Below are 17,529 nucleotides of genomic sequence, written 5' to 3' on the forward strand. Positions count from 1 at the left end.
GGGAAAGCTGGGCGGCTTTGGTTGCAGCTGCGCTTATCGATAGTGCCCCACTTATTCCCAACACCAAGAGTCCAAGAACAACTCCCGCTGCTTTCGAAGCTGTCCTACTGACCTGTGAGAACTTGGAAGCTTCCTCAGCAATGCGTTCGCCGTCGAATCTCTATTAAGATGCGCATTACATCCCGGGAATCGTCATCTGTGCTTTCCCATGGCTCTGGACGCGATTCTTTTGAGCACTCCAAGACTTGGCATGACCTCGAGTCTCTCAACTCGTTTGGATGAGGAGCCGGCGACAGTGAAGCACTGAGGACGGCAATTTTGCCGTCTCCTCAGCACCTTGAGAGGCGCTCGTAGAGCGCCTCTCTAGGGTCAGCTTTAAGGACAACCGGTACATACACGCAGCAAAAGTCTGTGGCCATCCGGCTCGGAGGCCCTTTGTTTGGACCGACCGAGAAATGTGCCCTCCCGAGAATCAGAATCGAGTGCCGCAGTGCAAGCATGGACAAACGACGGTCACGTCTTGTCTGCGCAAGGCAATTTGGCCGAGGTGGACCAAAGGTAAGTCTCAGGCATTTCGCAGAAGGAGTCTGGGGCCAGCACGATTCCAGTGCCATGATGGTTGTCGTGACCACCGCCAGCCCGGACACTGCGACGGCAAGCAAAGCTATAGGATCCAACTACTCTACACCAGCCTCTTCTGCATCGGAACGTTTCTCGTAGTGGCCTGCCACGCGGGACTGAGGAAGGCGCGCTCAATGATGCGCCGTAAAGGCCCCGCGGAACCTTTGGCAGATGCCATTGAGTACGGCAAACTTGAGAAGGAGCGACATCACCCCAGAAACCGTTGGAGGGAGCGGGCCGAGGCCGCTTGAGCCTCAGTTGCAACTGGGCGGCTGCCTCAGGCCATTGTGTAGCGGTGAGGCTGTGTGGCGCAGTGTGATATGACCGCAACCAAGAGCTTTGCACAACCAGCGCAATCAGTGGAGGATTGCTAGACGTGCCGGATGACCAGGACACTTGTCAACCCGTCTGCTGTCTGAATTCCATAAATCTGAAAGCCGATGCGGATATATGAGCGCATATGTGTGACTGCATGAGACATGTTCCAGCATCGACAGCCTCCCACACAACGAAGCATGGTTCCAATTTCTTTAATTCGTACCTTCCTGGACTCATGTGGCTTGAGAAAACGATAAATTACACGGGTAGTAACCTCCCACGCCTTAGACAGCCTCCATTTTAACCAAACAAGGGGCCTCCGAGCCGGATGGCCACAGACTTGTGCTGCGTGTAGTTCTTGAGAGCCTCCTCGCCAAGTTCTCGGCCCAGTCCGGACTCCTTGAAGCCGCCGAAGGGAAGCTTTTAAGCCTGTTAGCATGTCTGTACGATGAGGGGAACGTGTACGACGCCCCGGGGTTGTTCGGAGGCTGCCGGTGGTGATGTGGAGAACGGGACTCACAGCGTGATTCAGGAGGTTGTAGCCTATTACAACGGTCAGAAACGATGCAGGAAAGTGCAATCACGCGGGGGATCGACTCACAGTTGACCCAGACGGTGCCGGCCTTCAGAGCGCTGCTGACGCGGATGGCCGTGTTGAGGTCCCGGGTGTGGACAGCGGCGGCCAGACCGTACGAGGTGTTGTTGCCCAGGGAAATGACCTCCTCCTCGTCCTTGAACTTGGAGATGGCGCAGACGGGGCCGAAAATCTCCTCCTGCATGATCTTCATGTCGGGACGAACGTTAGAGAAGATGGTAGGCTGGATGAAGTAGCCCTTGTCACCGTGGCGGTCACCGCCAATCTCCACAGTGGCGCCCTCCTCCTTGCCGGACTTGATGTAGCCCATGATGCGGTCGTACTGCAGCTGGCTGACCTGGGGGCCCTGGAAAGTCTCGGCGTTGAAGGGGTCGCCGACCTTGTTGGCCTGGGCGCGCTTCTTGAAGGCATCGAGGAACTTGTCGTAGATGCTCTCGTGGACGAAGATACGCGTGCCGGCGCAGCAGCACTGGCCGTGGTTGAAGTAGATGCCGAAGTTGACCCAAGAGATGGTCTGCTCGATGTCGGCGTCGGCGAAGACGATGTTGGGGGACTTGCCACCCAGCTCGAGGGTGACCTTCTTCAGGTTGGAGGCGGCGGCGGCCTTCATGATGGCGCGGCCAACGACGGTGGAGCCGGTGAAGGCGACCTTGTCGATGTCCATGTGGGAAGAGATGGCAGCACCGGCGACCTTGCCGAAGCCGGAGATGAGGTTGAAGACACCGGCGGGGAAGCCGGCCTCCTTGACGAGGTTGGCGAAGACGAGACCAGACAGGGGCGTCTGCTCGGCCGTCTTCATGACAATGGTGTTGCCGGTGGCCAGGGCAGGGCCGATCTTCCAGGCAAGCATGAGCAGGGGGAAGTTCCAGGGAATAATCTGACCGCAGACACCAATCTAGAAGACCAATTAGCAACTGAGGTACAGTCTGAACGTGCGCGAGTGGTGACATACGGGCTCCTCGCGGGTGTAGTGGAACATGTCGGGGGCAATGTCGATGGTCTTGCCCTCAATCTTGTCGGCCCAGCCACCGTAGTAACGGATGCAGGCGGCAACGGCGCCGACATCGCCCTTGGCCATGGTGATGGACTTGCCGTTGTCAAGGGACTCGACGGCGGCGAGGAGGTCGAGGTTCTTCTCGACAAGGTCGGCGAGCTTGAGAAGCAGGCGGCTGCGCTCCGTGGGAGTGACCTGGCGCCATGTGGTCTCGAAAGCCTTGCGGGCGGCGGAGACGGCGAGATCGACATCCTTCTCGGTGGCCTCACAGACTGAGGTGATGACCTCCTCGGTGGAGGGGTTGATGACCTCGAACTTCTTCTTGTCGACACCCTCAACCCATTCGTTGTTGATGAACCTAGGACGTGTTAGCCTGATGTCGCAGTCGCATTGGGTCCTGAGCGCGCCTGGGAGCCAGGTGGCGACTCTTGTTGGTCGACTTACAGGCCGATGGGCTGCTGGTAGGTGCCCGTCGCCGGGGTCTTGAGCTCGACGGTCAAAGTCATGGTGATTTCGTCTCTGGGGGTATCAAATTACAACAACAAGGAGTCTGATGAGAGGATAACGAGGCGATTTATTAGTACCAGAGGAGAGAGACTACGCAGGAGAAGAGAAGCCGACGGGACAACAGGCCGCGGCAGCAAACTCCTTATAAAGGCGGGGAAAGCGTCGCGCCGTCCATGTCGCCTCCCCCGCAGTGTCCAAGGCCGAGCGAGGGGCGACGCTATCCGAACAATCTAGACGGCGGACGTAATGGGGCAACGCCACAAGGGGGAGGGGGGGCCGCCGGGCCAGAGGCGGAAACGGACTCGACACGGACGGAACTCCCTGGCAACCGCGCGCTAGACGCCAACAGCCACGCACCAAGGGCACCACGATAACGCAGCAGCGGAGCACAGACTGGGGACGGCATTATGTCAAGCTCCGGAAGAGCTCAGAGGAGCTGCCCCTCCACGGCTCCGGGATGGTGTTGGGCGGCAGCGAATCACGCATGACGCCCCGATGCCGCTGAGACGCGATGGCACACTATCCGAGGCCCATGGTGGAGATTCCCCGCAGAGCCGCGGCCAATGAGTTGGGCCTTTTGCTGGAGACTGCCGATTCGACACGTAAAGGAGTCGTCGTCCGAACAAGGGCACATCTGGGAGAGAATCCTTGCGCGATGGGTGGTGGTGATGTGGCGAGGCTCGAGCACACAGCACTTGTCGTCGTCGCACCTGTGCTGTCACGGCAGACGACGTGGAGAAAGCTCGGTGACGGATGACATATCTGCTTGAACCCTTGTGCTACGTGACGATCCTTGCTTTGCAGCATGCAACGGTCAGCAGCTCCGCGGCAGAGCTTGTGCGACCCCAGCGCAGGTTGCCGGGGCTCGGTGTGCAGAGTCCAGACAACAAGGCCCAAGTACAAGGCACATCCCCGTCTGTCGAGCCCTTGCCATGTTGCCGGCACGCAGATGCAGAAACCCCTCCTTCGATGCGCCGCGCGACACCAGAGGCGCCCTCGGTCCTGCGGCCAAACACGGAGCCGCTGGCCAAACTGGTCCAAATGCTCCCTCAACCCCAGCCGTGCTGCTGCGCCGTCGGCGCTGTGTTGTGCTCGGCGCTGTTTCAAGGAAGAATAGACGAGGCCGTGCCGTCTCCCCCCTCAACTTCCATGTGCCATGCCATGCCATGCCATGCCCCAAAGTTATCCCGTAGTCCGCTCGTCGCGTTCAATGGCACGCGGACGAACCCCCCGCCGGCCAACGAGGCAACAAAGACCCGTCGGAAGTGAGACCAAACACGGCCCCAGTGGGGATCTGTGCGGACGGGACCTGAGCCATAGATGCTTCATCAAAAGTAAGTGCTGACGGCGAGAGCCCCGCAACCGGCATGACGTTGGCCAAACGTCCTTGTCTTCAATTCTGCCTCTTGGGGTCCAAAGGGGCCACTTGGTTCCTGTCTGTCGAGTTCCACACTCGCTCCATGTCATGTCCCAGCGGCATTCAACCTGGCTGGGGGCAAAAGACGGGAAAAGCCGCCGTGAATGGCGATCCCAGAACAGTTTCAACAACCACGAATTCACCCCAGCACATCTTAATGCCGATGTCGCCCATCGGCCTTTAGCCCACAGTTGAGTTTCGCGTGCTCGGCACAACGCCTGGCGAAGCCATCCGCCCCCAGCCCTCCCCTCCATCAACTGCGTGACCCCTCCGCCCCACCAAAGGTTCCGTCTCGTGGAGACCCTGCTCGCGTCACATCCCATCTCCCGTTCCTGCCACTCCTCCGTGGCAGCGTGCGTGGTACTGCCCAGCTCGGTGAGTGTGGCTGCTCGGCCTGCATGCCCGCTTGTCCTAGCGCCCAACGTCGACTTCCGCGTCCCCGACCCCAGACCCCCAGTCGCCACGAAAGTATGTGTGGCGAAACAGAGGCCTGCTCTGAGTTACCTTCAAGTAAGTCTGTGTCCGACAAGGTGTCCGGTCTCAACGCCGTGGACTTCCTTCCCGCCGGGCCTAGCGCCGCTTCCGGAGGACTGCCTCACGCGATTTCTTTCTCTTGCCCTTATGTTCGTGTCTCAAACCCGCATGTTCCGGTAGAAACAGTCTGGACCCTTTCTTCGTATTGGACTTACTTCCGACCGCCGCCGCCGCAGCGAGCGCGGCGAGCCAGGTTTTATTTGTCACTGTGATCCCGCTCCAGTCCAGCGACGACCCGTCAAGCGTGCCGACTCTCAAAAGCTTACTGCATTTGGAATGGCTGCCATGACCCCAAGGTCCATCAGTCGATTCTGGATTGCCGGGACGGCGACTTGATGGGTTGGTCCTCGCTGGCTCCCGCAGCTGAGGATACCTGGACTATTAATACCCGGCTGTCCTGCGCAAGCACGTGTGGAGCCAACACCTGAGTGTGTGAGGGGTGTCTGGTGTTACCAATGGTTGTCTCCCGAGTCCCGACGGCATTTTCGCTCTCATCGAAATATTGATGGTGACACTTGCATGGACTTCGCGTCTCTAGACATCGATGGAACGGGCCGAGATTGAGCACGTACATATAACTCCGGCTTGGCTATCCGCCAGATCCTTCTATCTCGCTTCTAGGCGTGCCACGCTTGCGTAGATTGTGCCCGTCATCGTAGAGTGGGAAGTACAACATCCAGGGCACTCACATGGTGGCGCCCATCCGCGGGCGGGGGAGGCCGAAGCGTGGCACCCAGGTATAGAGGAGAGTGCCTGAATATCGTAGGGATAGGTTCATAAGTAGCATGCAGGCACGCTTCCTGGGGCATTTTGAGGCTGTCTGGTTCTCGGGAACGTTGGCACTACTAGCATACTACACGCCCTGCTGCCCCACGCGCAACATGGTCATCGCGATTCTCGTCAAGAATGCAGCTTCGAAGAAGCCCACGGATGTAATAAGCTCATAAGCCACTAGCAATCGATTTCGAGGCTGCGCTCAAACATGAATGAGCAAGCTCCAAATGCGAAGGGTCGATATGTTTCAAATGTAAGCTTGGCGTCTCCAATGCCATGTGCTATGCAAATGTGCTTCTACCGGTCGTCGCCATCGATGCACCTTCGAGCGAGAGCCGTTCTTTATCCGACTCCATGTCCGCTAGCCGCATTATTTGCGATGGTGCCTGCCTCTCGTGAAATTAATTGGAGCAGCGACAGCGTTCCAACGCAATTCAGATGAGTGTCACTGCTCCAGGGACAAACTATTCGGTCTTGCAGTCAGAATCCGTAAGACCAATGTACATGCAATCAACACGAACAGCCGTACTTGGAGCCACTGCTGTGGGCATCTCAACCGTTTGTACCGATTGAGATATCTAGGCCGACGACCTCTGCTTCATGACGACGACGGCCACCTTAACTCAGTGACGGGGGTTTTGCAGGAAACAGCTGCCAGATAGCGCGGCGTACACTGCTGGAGTCCGCCAGGCCCAGTGCTGAACGCTATCACTCCAGCCAGTCGTCGTTTTTATAAGTTCCTGGTGTCGCTCATGCAAGCTTGGCAAACACGGCGAGCAGCGAGCACAGTATATTGCTCTACTTGACTGTAGGCTGGATTGGCCCAGTCACACGACGAGTTGTACGCAGGCATAACACGAGTCCCGGGCCGGCTCCGCAACATGCTGCTGGAGTTGCAGAATCTGGAAATCTCAGTTGATGATATTCCCAATCGAATTGAGCAATCTCGGGGAGGCAAGAGCCTCCTGGAATCCCGGACGGCTTGCTGTCGTGTGACGTGCATGAAGTCGCACAAGACAGCAAGGGGAGTTTTCGCACAGTGAAACTCAAGGCCGAAGACGCTTTCAGTGTTCACCCCCGAGACCTCTCAAAACAGACACTGGCGGCTTTGCGTTCTCTACCTATTGAGTCTTTGAGGGCAAGCTTGGGCGCCCCCAGTGACTGCGTGCCTGTTCTGTTGGATGCGCGCGCGTTTGCCCAAGGACGTACCTCAACGGGTCCCAAGGCAACGGCACGTTCGCTCCTGCCTACTTCTCACGCCCACCCTCTTTCCCTCTTCCATCCACTTCCACCTCTCGCCCTCTTCCATTCACTTCCCCCTCCATTCCTTCTCCCCTTCACTTCTCGTCCGTGTGAACCTTTCGCACAGGAGCAAGGCTTGGAGGGCCGTAGCCTCAACATTTCTCTTCATTTCTTGGCCCTCGGCTCGGCTGCCAAGTCGCCCAGCTCGCGAGAGCAGCCATGGCCGTCCTATCGAAGATGCCGGGATTGTCCGTCAAGGTTGTAATCAAAAGCGAAGCCGCGGTGGAATACTCTTCCGCCGAGAGCGAAGTCACCGGATCCATTGCTGGCGTGGCCTCGGCTGCTGGCAAACAAGGCGAGCATCTTTGGCCGCGTACGACGACATACATCGAGTCTAGCTCGGGCACTTTGTTTCAAATAGAGGCGACATTTGGACCTGGATTCCAGACTGCGTACCCCGAGTACGCAGACCGCGACGCCATCTGTGTGAGCGCATACATCGACGGAACTTGGGTCAACTGCAAGTGGCTCAAGCTCAACCAACTTCGCAAAAATGAGTTTCGCACCTTCACCATCTCCGACACGTACTCACTGTCAGCAAACAAGGAAGACACCGTACAGTGCCTGTTTACGTTTGCGCCTGTATCCGGTGGTAAGTCTGCGGCGTGCACGAGCGAAGTTGCGTCACTTGGATGCTTACAACCGATTGTTTGTAGTGGACAGCGCGACGAAAGAGAAGATTGCTGAAGACGCGAAGATCGCCAAGTCGTTGGGTGAGATTCGTGTCGACATTCATTTGGCGAAGACAACGAATTTAGGCGATCTCAGAATCTCTGTCAAGCAGACAGGCGAGTTTGCGTTAGCCGAGAAGGCCATGAAGGGAAAGGCAATCTCCCATGGAACATCGTAAGTTCAAACTTCACCCAAAGTGACGAGGACAATCAGCTGAAAACGGACAAGCTTCCCTGTCACCGGCATAGCTTCTGCCCCAAAAGCCCAGATGATGGAAAACTGGACTGCTATCGGACAATTCGTGTTTCGATATCGTTCTCGGGGTAAGCTGGCTTCAGAAAATGCGTTTGTTAACAAACTAACTTTTCAAGATGCTCTTCGAGAGGAGATGATCTTGCCTCCCCCACGATCACCTTCTCCAGCAAAACCCGACATCAACACTATGTCGATAAGTGAACTTCGCACCTTTGCTCAGAATCTCCTTCACGCCCAGAGAGTAAGTCCCTTCCACCAGGCTACAGCAGATGTTCTTCTGGCTGACCAGGGCCAGGACTCCCGGTCCGTGAAACGAGAGATCGACGACAGAGCCACGGTGAGTTGCGAGGGACGCCAGTACAAGTTGGTGAAATTGGAGAGTGGCGAGGAAGCAGTCGATCTAACCGAAGACTGAGGCTCCACGAGATCACAATCTCGATGAAACAGCGTCACGATGGACTTGCGAATGCTTGGAGCCATGGATACAGGGATAGTACGAGGGAAATGCTTCGAAGCGATAAGATGGTTGCCTATATATCGCGGCCGAAGCCGGCCAGGCAGATATTGCCCAAAAGACACCAAGTGCGCGATTCAGTCAATTTCCATGAGAACTTGGTATAGTGAATCGAGACCAAAAGCTCGGCTATGGCTTGCAGAGAATCACGCCATAATGCAGGCAACAACTCTATTCGTCGGCCAGATGTTGAGCGTGACCAGGGATCAAAACTCGGGTCCTGGTTACAGGCATCCAACCCTGGCACCGCTCGTGCTTCTAAAGCCGCCTAGGTGTAACAAACGTTGCTCGAGAATTGCCGGCGGAGGTGGTACATGGAATACCTGATATGATAACACATCCACCAAAGCATCGTGGAATCTCTTTCGGTTCTGTGACGATGCCATCGCATGAGATGGCGCCGAGCCGGCGACAGCGAGCGATGTTGTAAGAGATCGGCAAGAACACCGCGATGGGCGTAGAATTGTATCCCGTCCACGGCTCGGCGTGCCTCTTTGGTCCTCTACATCCTCGCCGACTACTGAAGGTCGTTGATGAGTAGCTTTGCCACAGGGCCAGAGCAAACCGTGGGCCTCGCGACCATCGTTCCGTGGAGGGTGGGGCACGTAAACTCGAGCTGTGACTTCCGTGAGTGTATCCATCGATGCAAGCCCTTCATCCGGCCAGCGGATTCGCATGAATTGTCACTTTTTCGATGCGAAACGGCTCCTTGGGGCGGCTCTTCTTGTCCACCTCGACCTTTTCCATCTTGGCGAGCGTCGCGAGCGAGTCGTCGCCGATGACCTTGCCGAAGATGGTGTTGAGCCCATCGAGATGCGACGCCTTGTCGAACGTAATGAAGAACTGGGAGCCGTTCGTGCCGGGCCCCTTGTTGGCCATGGAGACTACGCCGCGGGAGGTATGCCGCAGGGAGGGCCGGATCTCGTCGTCGAAAGCACCGCCCCAGATCGACCGGCCGCCCTTGGGGTTGCCGGCGGCGGGATCCGGATGGGCGGGGGCGCCGGTCTGAACCATGAATGATGGGATGAGGCGGTGGAAGGGCGATTCGTCGTAGTAGCCGGACGCGCAGAGGGCGAGAAAGTTCTATGGACAATGGAGTTAGCTGATGGATCGTGGTAATGACACAGGGACACGCACCTCTGCGGTCTTGGGGACGCTCTCGCAAAAGACCTCAATCTTGAGGTCGCCAAGAGAGGTGTGCAGCGTGATGGACATGGCGGCTGCGGACCGTCGGCGGCGCCGGGTACGTGGTCGTTGATGCGATGGACTGGTTGTGGTGAGGTGAGGTTGCAGTGTCATGTCTGGCGCAAGGCCGGAGGACCAAGCTCGAAATCTGAGGTGGGCCCCCCGCGATCCGTGACCGGGCGGGCCGGGGCTAGGCCACTTTAGGCGGTCGGGGCGGCTGGTCAGTGTTCTCCAGCGGGCGCCGGTACCTGAGGGGAGGTGCGGCGCGCTGTCGGGGTGCCTGGCGGGCGACCGGGCGCCCGCCCCCATGAATGGATGGACGGGAACCTGGAACCTGCCCTGGAAGCTGTCGTTGTCGGCCGGGGCGTCGCTGCACCCGTGCGTCTTGGGCGCAGGAGGGATGGAGGGGTCCAAGAATGGAACGACAGGGACGGGATGAACGCGCAGGCACCCGGCCGGCCATGGCTTCGAGCGCCGCAGTCGCACCAATCCAGGGGCAGGGGCGGGCGGTTTGAGGAAACATGTTTTATGCCATGGAAGCGGTTGGCGACGCATCTGCCTGCAACATGTACTGCACTGCCAGGCGCATGAGAGTAGATACCAACAACAGCTCGCCGTCGGGACGCGGCCATTTATTGGAGGAATCTCGCGCCTGATCGAGGGCCGTACCTCCTTGTCCGCCCGACGCAGATCGAGCTGCCTTGGCTGAAGCGGCGAGTTGGCCGCCCGGGTGTGCGACGGTGACTCGAGCTGGATGCGGGCTGACGCGGGGGCGCATGGTGCTGAAGACGATCAGTTCGCCCGAACTCTTCCTGGACCAGGCTCCAAGATTCGAAAAACACGGAGTCGCAGGCCGAGTCCCTGGCAATTTGCGGTGCCCCGGTGCGTGCCATGTGGCAGACGGTCAGCCATCCTCTCGAGTCGGAAGCCGCCCAACTCTCAGTGCGCAGGCCGGCTCGGGGTTTGGGTGGTGGCGAGCGAAGCATTTCGGCGTGCATTGGCGTCCGAGGTCACACGATCTGATTGGCAAAAGCGTGCTGATGGCTGACGAGGCAGCCCACCGGCCTCCTGGACATGGAAGCAAACGTCACCTAATCGCGGGGCAGCAAGGCGAGGTGCGGCAGCCAGCCCTGGCCGGCACCCGAGGCCGTCGGGGGAGCCTCCATCCCATCTCCACTGCAGCACTGCAGCGAAGGTACCTACGGTACCGCTGGGCTACTCTGGGCTTGGGGTTGACGTGGAGGCGCTGCCAGTGCGCCCGTCAACATGAATCGCATGCCCCAGCAACGTGTGCCCCATCTGCAAACACCAAGCAAGCTGCTTCGCGATTGTAGCTGGCCTTTTTAAAGTTTCGGCTGCGTGTTGTTTTCCGAATCCCTTCTCGACTTCTGGCCGTCCGTTGCCCGCGTGCAGCCTGCGCCAACGCAGGATCAGCAGCCCTGTCCTGTTCTCGTCCATTCTTACAGGCGCAAAGGTACCGCTGTCAGGCCCTCGAGCTGAAGCTGGAGCAACTGAAAGGCGCCCCGGCGGCTCCCCCCGCCCTCCACGCGCGCGCGGTGGCTCTTTCAGCCGGGACACGCACTCTACAGCTGCGTCTTACCTTACTAACCTAAACCTCCTCCGCGTCCCTGAAGAGCCGCATCCCGTCTCTCCCGTCCTCTCTCTTCCCCAGCTTGCTCACGCACCGCCCCGGCGAGCTCGCATCCCGGCGCTCCACTTGCACGGAAAGCCTGACATCCGTCCGTCGACGCCTGCCGGCCATCGCTTACGCGACGCTGCGCCCGACCACGACGGCCAGCCTGGCGTGCTCACCAGCTGCCTCCGTTCCTGGGGATGCGACCAACACCCCCACTGCGCAATCACCGCTACTGCCAGGAATACCCATCGGCGCCTCCGACATCGAGCTCCCGTGTGAGGAATCTCCGTACTGCTACAACGGCGGCCGCGTCTCCTCCGCACTCGGCGCGCACGCTGTCCGACTTCTGTCCTCTCTGACCGACGACGACAACGGCGACGACAACTACGCCTCATTGCGTGCGTACGACATCAACGACCAACCACGCCACCCCTCCCCTCCCCCCTCGTCGCACGCCCACGGCACCACGCTACATGACGGCATCGCTAATTACCACCGCCCGCTGACGACGGCCAAGACGACCGCAACACCTCCTGCCGCGCCTGGACGCCCCTATAGTACCCTCTCTCCTCCAGCCGCTGCCGCAATCGTCGGCGAGCCCGTGCTGGCGGAAACCACAACGACATCATGGCCTCTGCGCCAGCCAGCGTGAGGGTCTCGGGCCCTCCAAACAGTAGCTTCCTCGTCGGCTACCCTGGCATCTCGGCGACGTTGGTATGTTTGCGACCGCACCCTGTCCTGGTCGCCCCGACCCCTCGGCCGCTCCCCCGCAGACGTGGTACAAGAGAGCCAATGCTGACAGTTGCAGCCGCGCATCGAGGGCAAGGTTGAAATACGACCTGGTCAGGGTTTCTCCATGCCAGTTCCCATATCATTAGTACGAATATGTCTACAACGGCGCGAAACGATACATCCAGATGCGGACAGCCTCACCAAGAGGCATCTCGGAGCTCCTCGACGAGAGTCGACTGACGTGGTGGGCAAAGAGGTTCTGCTCTTCCGATGCTCAACAGGAAAGGAGGCCGAGAGCGTAATCGCCATGGACCTGCCCTTTGTGCTCTTCATACCCTTTGGCAGAGGGGGCGAAGAGACGAACCGCCGGATACCCCCGGCCTCATTACAGCTTCCTAGCCGGACCGCCGAGACGTACTACGAGCTGGTCGTGACCCTGCAGCAGGGTCACAGCAACCAGTACAAATACAGCTTCCCGGTGCCCCTGCAGCGGTACGATACGCTGTCAACTTTCGGAATGTACAACAAGCCCGAGACCAAGCTTGTCACCACCGACAACATTGTCCACCTTGGAATCAACCTCCCGCGGTGGAGCTTTGGCCCCAGCGACCCCATTACCGTATACATCAAGCTGTCGCCAAACATTGACTGGATGAGCAAAGCGAAGCGGGTGACAATCGAAAAGATCACACTCACAATCGAGGAGGAAATCACGTTTAATCCGGAAGGCGACGAGCCAACTAAAAAGGTCAACAAGCTCTCGAAGCAGGTGCAAGCAGTCAAGATGAAGATGCCCGAGGCCGGGTACGCCACCAACATCGGCCTGGTGTTTCCGTCAAAAGATCTCCGAGATCCGGACGGTATCATCAAGAGGGGCAAGCCGGCCTTTCCCCAATACGAGGTCGCCACGTTCACCACCACGTCAAGTCTGTACAAGATTGAGTTTTACGTCAGTATCAAGGTACTGCTCCCCACTAGTCCACAGTCCTTCTCCTTGACACCTCTAATACGATCACAGGTTCAACTGAGTGGAGCGCGCGACGTGACGCTACGGCAGCCCATTGTTATCTGCCCGTTGGACCAACAAGCGTGCAAAGAAGAGATGGATGCCATCGAGCAGGCAGCCAAAGACGCGGCGCTCGTCGACCCGAACAACCCCATGCTACCAGCGCGAAACATCATTCTGGCCAACGACCGAGACTCTTTACGTGCTTTGGGGCTGTGCATGGTTGGGGGTCAGAAGAAGCCCTTCATCGACTGAAAAGTCGTATTGACGACCGCGACACAACGAGACGAGCTCGAAGCGGCTGGGCTACCTGGACTTGTACATGGCGGGCGGCGCTCTATACCCCTACGAGGCGTTTGAAGCCCTGATTTGGCGCGCACTGGAGGAGGAGGACATTTCATCCAACTATTATTCTGCCGAGGCATACTCGGGGCGTTTGGACAGGCGGAGTTGGCGATTGCGGGATCGATGGCTTCTCCCGCCGCTTATAGAGCGGGTACGGTGGGCGTGATTGGATGGGATATACCGAGTTCATGTCTCTAGGCGGCCTGGAGCCATACGAATATGTTGATGAGCTACGCAAGCATCTCACGAGGAGGATCTATTCACAGCGGAGGACTCCGCGGACGCTGGCGAGGAACATATGACGAACCACGCTCAAAGGATTGATATGAATGGCGCAGTTTGAGTCGACGAGCAAGCAAGCAAATGGAAAAAAATTCGAACATGAAATATGCAAAAGCACCACCAACACGCAAAAAATAAAATCGCGTGGGAGCCGTAGGGATCGAACCTACGCGGGCGATGCCCATTGCGGTTCAAGAATTAAGCGTGTCAACACGGTGGATGACGACTTCCTAAACACAACGCCTTAACCACTCGGCCAGACTCCCATAGTGTGAGTGGCAATTCGTCGAATTTAAGTCCTATATAGGTGTGGCGGGACACCAGCCGCACCATGCCTTCGGGTTCTTGGTGGACCCACCGCCTCACTGAAAAGCAGATGGCCTCTTCAACTTCAACCTTTCACAACATAGATTTGATCGAGGGTGGGCACGGCGTTGGGCGATTCATGCTCGATTGAAATTCTTGGATAATTCTGTGAGAAGTTTTCTTTAGAAGGTAAGAGCGTTACAGCTGTTTCAGTGGCCACGTTGCATTGCTGACTCTTCGTCAGCTCACGTCAAGGCCATTTGAGAACATCTGAACCTCATTCTCAGTCACTCAGGCCACCTTGTTCTTGGCTCACATTACGGGAGACTATTGAAGCGACAGGCCATTTCGGCACACGGTTTCTCGCTCGGCGTCTCCGTTTCCCCTCTAAGGGATTGGCAGCATGCCGTTCGACGACGACGACAACCCGCTGCAGGCCGCGGGGGCGCCCGCCGCCCAGCCCACCGCAGGGGGTGCCGCGCGTAACGCCGAGGACGAAGATGGCATGGAGGACGACGGACTGCCCGACTACAAGCTCTTCGCAGCCATGTTCGAGAAGAGGGGCGTGTCCAGCAAGACGATCCGCAAGGGCGAGAAGGACTTTGAGTCGCACGGCACACGTGCCCAGGATGGCGCCCTCGAGGCCAGTCGACGCGCCATGGAGGAGGTGCTCGGCTACACGCGCACGCACCGTTCAGATGCGTGGATACGGGCATGGTACTTTCCTGACTGGTGGACCGTTGATGCCACTGTCTCGACACCATCGCCGCCGCCTGCGAGGAACGAAGTCGCCGGCCGGGAGCAGAGCCAGACGCAGCCCGACGCCTGGTTGTTGGACCGCGTCGTCGTCATGGAGCACGAGAAGGGCAGCTGGATGAAGGATATTGGCCGCACCGTCCCCGGAAGCAAAGACCAGCCTGGTGTCGGGCGTCTGTGGCTGCTTCCTGAAGAGGCGCTCTATCTCGTCGAGCGCGGCACCGTGGACCTGTGGTGGCCGGAAATGTCGCTACCGGAGCTGCTTCCCGCGGGTGAGATGCCATCACCGGGCTATGGACATGATAACTACGACGTCGGGCTGCCGCTGAGCGTGGAGGCGGCATACTCGCTGCTTATCGGCTACGAGGGCGACAGGGGGAAGACGACGCTGGCGAAATACCAGGTGTACACACATCTCAAGCGCGCGGGCTTTCACATTCTACGGGCGCCACCGGATGGGGCATCCACGGCTGAGGACGCGAAAGAAGTGCAGGACTCTCCGCCGCGGCAGAGTCTTTGGCAGTGGCTCTTCTCGTTTGTGCCGAGCTTCGAGCGAAGACCCAAGCGGGATCCCATGGGCCCGCTCGTCTCCCCAGGCTTGTATCGCTCCTACGGTCCCATCTACCAGCGCCTCGCGCTCCTCCTACGGCACAAGCCCACACCGCGACGACCGGCATCAGACCACAGCGAGCCGAAGGAACCGTTCCGGGTACACTACCACGTGTGGAAGCCCGGCGGCGCGCCCTTCTCCAAGAAGAACCCGCCGCCGCCCGACTTCCGCATCGCCGTCGCCGACACGGCCGAGTCCGGGGTGCCGACGCTTGAGGAGATTGACGCGCTGCTGGGGTCCACGCCGTGGAGCCCGCCGCCGGAGGCGATGCGCACGCCGGGCCGGCTGTACCAGCGGCTCAAGCACGGGTACCGTAACGTGCTGGTGGCAGTGGTGGACTGCGGACTGGTCAACTTCATGAGGTTCGGCGAGGCGGCGTTTGGGGAGGAGAGGCTGTTTGAGCGGTTCGACGGCGCGGGCGGCAGGGGCGGCAAGAAGAGCGGACGGGGTGGAGGCGGCGGCAGAGGCCGAGGACGGGGGAGGGGAAGGGGGAGGGGGAGAGGCGGCCGTGGTGGCGGCTGATGAGACCCCTTGTCGATGCTGGTGATGGGGGCTTTGTGTTGACGACTCACGAGGGCCTTGCTCGTGCCATGCAAGAGGCCGTTGAAGCTGAGATGATGGACGACAAGGGCAAGTTGGATATCAAAAGCGCCCGGCCAGTTGTGGCGTTTCTGAACGTGCAGGCTCAGGCGATTCCTTGTACTACGACTCAGCTATGCTGCTCTCATAAATCCGACGGCGAGCAGGATGTGAGCAAACATGAAGGGCTGCCGCACTGCTGTACAATATCATAACACATTTACAGTACTTCACACGTCCATTCACCCATACTTGGCAGAGTACGGAGTACGTAGTATCTACAGTACGGTACAGCCCTGCACTCATCTGGCCAGCAGGAAAAAGAGTGCCAATGAAATGCGAGTCTCATGCAGAAAGCCAGAGGCACCAGGCCACTGAATGGTCCGACTCGCGCAGCATGTGCTCACATCTCACATGTGCCATGCCGGGCCCGGGCGCCCTGTCACGCCGTTCGCCACGCGTCCTGCCATTGATTCGCCGTCCTGCAGGCGGGCTTGTGATATTCGCGTTAATGTGAGCTGCTTCTCAGCCTTTTACTTTTCTTCGCAATCAGCTTCGAGGCTTGGACTCCGGGCCATACCGGGGGAGAAGCGCGGAGAGACAGAGTGACCTGACATAGTACAACACGGCTGTAGGCTCATTCGCCCAATGCCAACTTCCTCGCCCGTGTTGAGAGGTAAACATACGTAAGCTTATTGCCTAGGAAGGACAGTGCAGGAAATTAATTTCCAAGTCCTATTGTTGATGTTGTTGCCGTTGTCGATGTTTGCTGACGCCGCCACGCCGGAAACCCATGCGTGCAGTTCCTCGGGCTGCCGACTCACCCCCGGCGTAAGCATCCCAACGCCCCCCGGGCCGAGCAAGTTTTTCCCCCCTTCCCTCTCACTTTCTCTACTCTCCCTCCCGCCGTTTGATTCCAAGGGCTTTGATTACTGTGGGAACCAGAAAAGGCCGTTGGAGGGGTGGGCTCGCACGACGGGCACTTGTGTTGCCTGACCAGTGGCACAAGCGGGAGGCGTGATCCGGGCCCGGATTCTCGACCCTGTCATACCCTACGAAGTAATGCAGACGCAGTTGACGCCGGCGACCATGCGGGCGTGCATATGACTTGTACCGGCCTCTTGTCTATCTGGCGTTATGCGCTCGCTGCGCCTCTTTGTATCCTCTTCTCTTTCTCTCACAAGCACCAGACACTCACATGCGGGCGCTCTCCTGCTCCTCGTTTGTGTTGTACAAATTACCGGGCAGCAAAACGCCAGGCATCATTGATAACGTTCAACTAAATGAGTCGCTCGAGTCTGTGTGTGAGACCTCGAGTGAGTGACATTTGTTGCCGGCCACAGCTGAGCAACGAAGCCTGATGAATCATGTAAACGGTACTGTACAGTTTACCCGCCGAGGCTCGGCACAACCCAGTCGATGGCGAGAAGCGAGCACGAGGCCGGCCGCCGCCGCCGCCTCCTCTCGGAACGTCTTCTGCTTTTATGCCTCGTGCCCGCCGATGCGACGACGTTCCTTGCCCTCGCGCCTCGGGATCCAGGAGCTTGGACGTTTCGGGCAGCCCAAGCGGCCGCGCGGGCACGCGGCAG

The 17,529-nt window shown here is 58.7% G+C and overlaps 5 protein-coding genes and 1 non-coding gene across 6 annotated transcripts; 3 read left to right on the plus strand and 3 right to left on the minus strand.

The window, feature by feature from the left end:
- Window positions 1-1,239: 1,239 nt before the first annotated feature.
- PLICBS_008269 (aldehyde dehydrogenase (NAD(P)(+)) ald5) lies at window positions 1,240-3,034 on the minus strand (the record flags this gene model as incomplete). Its single annotated transcript, XM_018324229.1, has 5 exons — window positions 1,240-1,359; window positions 1,460-1,482; window positions 1,541-2,429; window positions 2,487-2,886; window positions 2,973-3,034. The coding sequence occupies 5 exons, from the start codon at window positions 3,032-3,034 to the stop codon at window positions 1,240-1,242; spliced, it is 1,494 nt and encodes a 497-aa protein (XP_018177408.1).
- Window positions 3,035-7,221: 4,187 nt separating this feature from the next.
- PLICBS_008270 (uncharacterized protein) lies at window positions 7,222-8,404 on the plus strand (the record flags this gene model as incomplete). The annotated part of the gene is made up of 5 exons (XM_018324227.1): window positions 7,222-7,654; window positions 7,719-7,908; window positions 7,963-8,057; window positions 8,106-8,230; window positions 8,285-8,404. The coding sequence occupies 5 exons, from the start codon at window positions 7,222-7,224 to the stop codon at window positions 8,402-8,404; spliced, it is 963 nt and encodes a 320-aa protein (XP_018177406.1).
- Window positions 8,405-9,157: 753 nt separating this feature from the next.
- Window positions 9,158-9,718, minus strand: PLICBS_008271 (peptidyl-prolyl cis-trans isomerase cyp10; the record flags this gene model as incomplete). The annotated part of the gene is made up of 2 exons (XM_018324226.1): window positions 9,158-9,586; window positions 9,641-9,718. 2 exons carry the CDS (start codon window positions 9,716-9,718, stop codon window positions 9,158-9,160), a joined length of 507 nt encoding a protein of 168 aa, XP_018177405.1.
- A 2,233-nt stretch (window positions 9,719-11,951) lies between these two features.
- PLICBS_008272 (uncharacterized protein) lies at window positions 11,952-13,317 on the plus strand (the record flags this gene model as incomplete). Its single annotated transcript, XM_018324225.1, has 3 exons — window positions 11,952-12,038; window positions 12,133-13,017; window positions 13,075-13,317. 3 exons carry the CDS (start codon window positions 11,952-11,954, stop codon window positions 13,315-13,317), a joined length of 1,215 nt encoding a protein of 404 aa, XP_018177404.1.
- Window positions 13,318-13,834: 517 nt separating this feature from the next.
- On the minus strand, window positions 13,835-13,955 carry PLICBS_008273. Its single transcript has one exon. It is a non-coding gene; the product is annotated as a tRNA-Leu (tRNA).
- Window positions 13,956-14,398: 443 nt separating this feature from the next.
- PLICBS_008274 (tRNA-splicing endonuclease subunit sen54) lies at window positions 14,399-15,883 on the plus strand (the record flags this gene model as incomplete). The annotated part of the gene is made up of 1 exon (XM_018324224.2): window positions 14,399-15,883. One exon carries the CDS (start codon window positions 14,399-14,401, stop codon window positions 15,881-15,883), a length of 1,485 nt encoding a protein of 494 aa, XP_018177403.2.
- Window positions 15,884-17,529: the final 1,646 nt, after the last annotated feature.

This window comes from Purpureocillium lilacinum (genome assembly GCF_023168085.1).
Source record: "Purpureocillium lilacinum CBS 284.36 DNA, scaffold_6, whole genome shotgun sequence".
In the NCBI taxonomy this organism is placed as follows: Eukaryota; Fungi; Ascomycota; class Sordariomycetes; order Hypocreales; family Ophiocordycipitaceae; genus Purpureocillium; species Purpureocillium lilacinum.